The sequence below is a fragment of the Epinephelus lanceolatus genome, chromosome 15 (genome assembly GCF_041903045.1).
Source record: "Epinephelus lanceolatus isolate andai-2023 chromosome 15, ASM4190304v1, whole genome shotgun sequence".
NCBI classification, from domain to species: Eukaryota; Metazoa; Chordata; class Actinopteri; order Perciformes; family Serranidae; genus Epinephelus; species Epinephelus lanceolatus.
In genome coordinates this window covers 16,275,823-16,281,822 of record NC_135748.1, presented here as the reverse complement: position 1 = coordinate 16,281,822, position 6,000 = coordinate 16,275,823, and the positions used below count along the sequence as shown (strand labels likewise).

The 6,000-nt window shown below is 40.3% G+C and overlaps 1 protein-coding gene across 1 annotated transcript; it reads right to left on the bottom strand.

The window, feature by feature from the left end:
• Positions 1–792: 792 nt before the first annotated feature.
• On the bottom strand, positions 793–4,524 carry LOC117266798 (kazal-type serine protease inhibitor domain-containing protein 1-like). The gene is made up of 4 exons (XM_033642147.2): positions 3,543–4,524; positions 3,237–3,397; positions 1,225–1,372; positions 793–1,065 (listed from the first exon to the last, which is right to left on the bottom strand). Exons 1-4 carry the CDS (start codon positions 4,021–4,023, stop codon positions 953–955), a joined length of 903 nt encoding a protein of 300 aa, XP_033498038.1. The 5' UTR covers positions 4,024–4,524; the 3' UTR covers positions 793–952.
• Between the last annotated feature and the right edge of the window lie 1,476 nt (positions 4,525–6,000).

The following is a 6,000-nucleotide window of genomic DNA, read 5'->3' as shown; positions in this document are numbered from 1 at the left end:
AAGGGAAGCCTCCACACCAGGAGGACAAATGCCCCCATGACATCATTCTGGCTCCACTCAGGAGGGGAAGCTTTTTTTTCCTCTGCCTCTTCCTCCTCTTCATCCTTCATGTCATTCAGCTGTCAAAAAAAGGAGCACTGAATAGAGGCAAAAATGTAGTGGCAAGCGAAAGTTGATGACATTGGAAAGGAGGAGAGCTGGGATTAAGAAGATAAAGAAATGAAGAGAAGAAGGAGAGATAAAGGAGAGAAAGGGGTGGAAAGTGATTTGAGATGAGATGGAGGGCTGTGTTTTCGCTGCAGGCCTGTAATCTCCAATCAGCTTTGACTAACAGACAGCGGGGGAAAGTTCCTCGGCGTTAATGCAGCTTGCCATTCAGGAGGAGCTGCTGTATCCAGCTGGGAGTCGGGGGATGAGGGGAGGATTAACTGGCACTCAGGTGGAGAGAGATGAAGAGAATCAGACGGAGACCCTGCGGATGGACACACCTTCTCTCGCTCCATCCGTCTCTTTTTTCTTCTCTCAGTGAACGAATGTACTGTATGTTTTCTGGGTGGAGTGCTGAAAGCAGGAGAAAGTGGCAGAGGCCATACTTTAGGGGTGACTTATATCTGCAATTTGTATCAGTCATGTCAAATTAAATGTTTTGGAGAAGAGTCAACAGTTTCCTTAGTATGCCAGTGTTCAAGGGGTTCTTATTATTGTCCATGTTTATTATAACCATACAACACAATTGAGTAAACTCTCCACAGCAGTTAACAAGAGTGATTTATTTCTTGTCATGGTGCAGTAAGAAGGTGGATAAAAGCAGATGTGATATTTAATTATAATGACGTGATAGCTCTTACAGAGGAGCAGTGAGCTGTGACTGACAAACATTGTGCCCTTTAATTTAAAGTATGTCAGCTGATCCTTTAAGGTAGACCTTGTTGTTTGGTCATATAAGACTGATTTAAATGAATCCCGGGTAATCTCCAGATGCCAGCTGTCCATCAGCACTGCCTTCCTCCAGATGATCAGAGCACTCCTGCTCCTCCTCAGCGTGGCCTTTCATCACCTTTACCACTGGAGATGAGAAACATTTGGAGTAAGAATATACAGCAGACCAAACAACTAATCAATTAACGGAGAAAATAATCATTAGCTGCAGCCCTACTTTCAATATAAGTAAATAAATAAAGACGTTTGCTCTTACAGTCTACAGTATGACGCTCAGAGACTCACCCTGTCTCAATACTGTGAGCTGTGCCGATGCAGACGTTTCCCCCAAGGCATTGTAGGATATGCAAGAGTAGACTCCTGCATCAGAAAGGTGGAGGCCCTGTATCTGAAGCCAGGTAGACACAGTGTAGCGCTGGGGACCGCCCCGAGCCTGAAAAACAGACAGGATTCAATGTCAGGAGATGATTTGAATCTATTCAAATGTGAGAAATGTATGCATTAGATTTTTGTCGGCAGTATGGGTGGAACAAGAAAGCAATTTTGTATCATGAATCATTGCCCTGTTGTGATCATTTACAAGCATCAATATCAGCTTCCTTTCTTCTTTTCATATTGTTATCAACTTGTGGAACAGCTCTGAATTTTGGTTGATGAGCATTTAGGAAGTGCATGACTGTGTACAAGTCAACGAGAACACAATGTTGCATGGATGTTGTTCATTTCTACCACTGTGTCTCAGTAGAAGTGTTTGTACATTTGCCTTTTTGGGGGTTATGTATTTCTTTTGTTGATGTTTCTTAGATGATTGTCTTGCAATATAACGTAATCAAATCAGTTGCACTGAATCACCATTGCAATCTCTGTCAATATATTGTGATAATATTGTGAGTTATTGATTCCTATCTCAGCCTCGGAAAATGGTAAAACATTGACCGGTGGGATTCAAGTTTAAAGAGCTACTCCGGCGATTTTGTGTGGCACTGCCAAAAAGCTTGGAGTCTCAAAAAAGACACATTGAAATACAGAATGATTGAAATTGGAGCAGCAGAGGCAGACATAACCTGACTTTCCATCCGTAGTATGGGTGAAGCTCCAAAAACACTGGATCCTACATTTCCCACAATGCAATTTAGTAGCATCTTTTTTGGACAGCTCACTCCAGAGCCACAGGAGACACTATACAACTATTTTCACAGGCTGAGTCGTACCCCTCGTGATAAATTAACTGCACTCCCTATGTGAAATCTGTGAAATGTCTATTTAATCAAAAACATCTTCATCTATTTTGCAAGTCGGGAAAACAAAGCTCTTAAAATAAAAATTACAGACTCAACAGGACACAGTTCAAACAAAGCACACACTATTAATGAAACTTTCAGTGATGCATAATCAATGCCTGTCTATTTCTTTACATAAATATGGAATTTTCTCAATACTAAAATTAACTGTATAAAAAAGAAAAATACACCTCGCTACTTTCAAACCACATTCAATGTTTTTATCCTGTAACTTCATTGTTTGCCCTTTTTTTTCTTTTTATATAATGTTGAATATCCACCCAAAATATTCTAGACGGATTATTTCTACTTCTAATTCACAGGAGGTACATGAATATTCAATATCACTTCTAAATTTCTCCAGTCTCTTTGTTTTTTTTCTGGATATATTCAATGCTAAATTTAAAAAGAAACCTCTTTAACTTTAACTATTATAAAGATAGAATTTGTCTCCACCTAATCAGTTAATTTCACCATAAAACAAAGCCCAACAGAATCTTGGGGGCAGAGATTTATTTGAGCATTTATTCCTCGTAATATCAACTTCTCTATGGAATATATCAATGATCAAATCCTCAATACTAAACCTCTGAGAAACTGCAACACACCCCTTGGCAAAGCATCAAAAACCATAGCCTATACCGGTACTTTGGGCGTAACTGGTATTTGAAAGGAATTCATTATGCGTCAGTATCTGTTTACCCGAATTAATAAGTTGTTAAACTGGTACGATACCATTGTCAACCCATTTCCCATATTCAAATGAATATTCTTGTATATCCAAATGGAGTAATGATAATATGGTAATATTTATAAATTGTATAGTTTATGGGCTAGCGGAGTTTGTTTATGAAAATATGCTAACTTAACGGGCAACTTATCGATTTTGTAATCACATTTTAGCAGAAATTTAACTCCAGCCATTGAACTATAAATATTTTTAGGGAAGGAAGTCCACATGTTGCCTTTTTCTTTAATCAATTTAGTTAACCATTTCACCTTGAAAGTAGTATTTACCTGGACAGAGATGTGAGGATCATCTCCCGGCAGGAAGTTTTCAATCCCTGTCTTCTTCCAGCCCAGGTTTGGAAGAGGGTAGGCTGAGACCTCGCAGCCAAACACGATGTCATTCCCGGTGTAGTTGAACAGGTTTCTGGGGCCTCGAAGGACACGGGGAGCTGTGGCAGAAGAAAAGGAGTAACCCAAGGTTCACAACTAGGGCCCCTAAAGTTCTCTATCAAGACCAATATTCACATGCATTGACATTTTGAAAATAATAACTTTCTTGCACTAATAACATATGTAAGAAAAGAGTTCATTAACCAGAGTGGCAGGGTCCTGTTCCAATGAGCCCGAGGGTTATATTATGGCGGCTGCCGGCCTCTCTCATCTGGCAAACATTTGGATAGGTCCACCCATCTGAGCCACACACAGGGTTCTTGTCCTGACATACACATGTAGGCTCTGGCTCAGCCCTGTGTCCCCTCTTTGGCATTTTCCTCTGGCAGATTAGGCCCTCTCCACAGCGGCCGTAGAACTTCTGAGCCCCATCCGGGTCACATTGCTGCCCCTCCACGTTAGCACACTGTTCACAGCATCCACATTCGTCCCACACCCGACCTGCAGGACAGTTGTTGGGGAGTGGGGGACAGAGGTGCTGATTGCACTCCCTGCAACCTTCACCCTCCTTCCACAGCCGCAGCCATCCAAGGTGCTGGGGTGGCAACCCGAGGGAAACGTGGAGCCATACACTCATGGAAATACACACACACAGGCAGAGCTTAGCCATGCTGCTGACCTGCATCAGCAAACAAAGTCAGAAACAAACCTGATGTAACAACTTGAAGGCACAGAGTTGATCCAAAAGGAGCTTGTAAAATGGTTTCAAACTGAACAGAATTTGTAAGAGAGATGGCAGTCCTGATTGCCTGCTGTTCTCTGACAGTCAGTCACATGTTGTTCCCCCTCTGAGTTTTAAATGTTTCCTTCTGTCTCCTCTCCTCTGTCCTCCTCTGAATGGTTGGATTGGTTTTCGTTGTTATTATTACCTACCATGTACCCCTGCTGAAGTGTTTTGCCATTTTGTTTTCCTCCCTTGAGATTTCTTCATCAGCTCCAAGTCCTCTCTAACAAAGAAACGGAATTCTCAGTGAATGAAGCAAGCAAACTTCATCTCTAAGGTATCCGACTCGTCTCATCTTTCTTTCCTTGCAATTCTGCTGCCTTTCTTCATGTGCCAGTGTCTCTGGGCAGGGCAGGACTGGCAAACGGGCTTCAGAAATGGCACAGGATATAAAAGAATCTTGCTGAATCTGAACTTCACACAAAGGTAATGGAAAACAACAGCTGTCTATGTGAACATAATGATCCCAGTATACATTTTAACATGCACTATTTAGCATACAAGGAAATTAAGTTAAGAGGAAATAGAGCCCTATTTTGTGAGCTCTCTATCTAGTGGAGTAGTGTGAAATTCCTGGGTTTGGAAACCTTTTTTGATGATTTCATGATGATTTCTGTTAAAGTTGTGGAGCGTGAGCGCAAGTATTTGACCATAAATTGAAAATATGATGTGTGGGAAAGGACACATACACAAAAAAATTAAATAATACATAACTGTAGATATGAGATTATTGTTTCTCAGAATTAGGGATAAGGTGTTTCTGCTGGTGTGCCGGTCTAGATATTACTCATGTCAGATGATATATTGTAGCCTACCAAAATAACATGGGGCTTTGAGACTTGGTTTTTCTCCTCTAATTCAATTTGAATATGTTACAAATGGTTGCTGTTGTTCTTTAAGTTTGTGATATAGGCCTAATTATATATGTTTATGAATATTACCATTTGGATGTGCCTTTCTTAATACATTCAATAACAGAGAGACATTTACACTGTACATATATGGATTACTGAATGGGCCTACCTGGCACAGGCCCAAAGGGTCACAGGCCCCCCTGGCCTTCACTTGCACAATGTCATCCAAAATAACACGTACTGACCAGGAAGAGATTTAAAATGACACCAAAAGGGACACAACAAGAGCACAAGGAGATGCAAAGGAACTGCAAGAAGACACAAAAATCTACAAAAACAGACAAAGAGACAGAAAACGACCACAAAGAGTCACAAAATGACCAAAAAATGCACAAAATTTTCTGAAAAAGACACAAAACAACCACAAGGTTACACAAAATTACAACAATAAGACACAAAATGGCTACAAAGAGACACAAAACAACTACTAGAAGACACAAAATGACAAAAAAAACATACAAAATGACCTCAAAAGGACAAAAAATAACCACCAGAAGACACAAAATGACAAAAAAAACATACAAAATGACCTCAAAAGGACAAAAAATAACCACCAGAAGACACAAAATGACAACAAAGAGACACAGAAAGACCGCAGAGACACAAAATGAAAGAGATGCAATCTAACTAACAAAGGACACAGAATTACCCAAAATAGACACAAAACAACCACAAGGAGACACGAAATGACCAGAAAGAGACACAAACTTACTAAAAGAAAGACACAAAATTACCCCAAAAAGACACAAATAAACCACAGAGACACAATAAGACCACAGAGAGACACAAATATTCCACAGAGACACAAAATGACCCCAAAAAGGCACGAAACAACCACAAGAAGACACAGAATGACCACAAAGAGACACAAACTGACTATAAAGACACAACATTACCCCAAAAAGACACAAATCAACCACAAGGAGACACAAAATGACTATGAAGAGATGCAAAACCACAAAAA

What these genes read in the sequence shown, in the direction of transcription:
- LOC117266798 (XM_033642147.2), bottom strand. Translation starts at nt 4,023, where the DNA reads ATGCAGGTCAGCAGCATGGCTAAGCTCTGCCTGTGTGTGTGTATTTCC. An exon ending in ATCCTCACATCTCTGTCCAG is followed by an intron (nt 1,373 to 3,236) that starts GTAAATACTACT and finishes TCTGTTTTTCAG; the next exon opens with GCTCGGGGCGGTCCCCAGCG. An exon ending in GCTCACAGTATTGAGACAGG is followed by an intron (nt 1,066 to 1,224) that starts GTGAGTCTCTGA and finishes TCTCATCTCCAG; the next exon opens with TGGTAAAGGTGATGAAAGGC.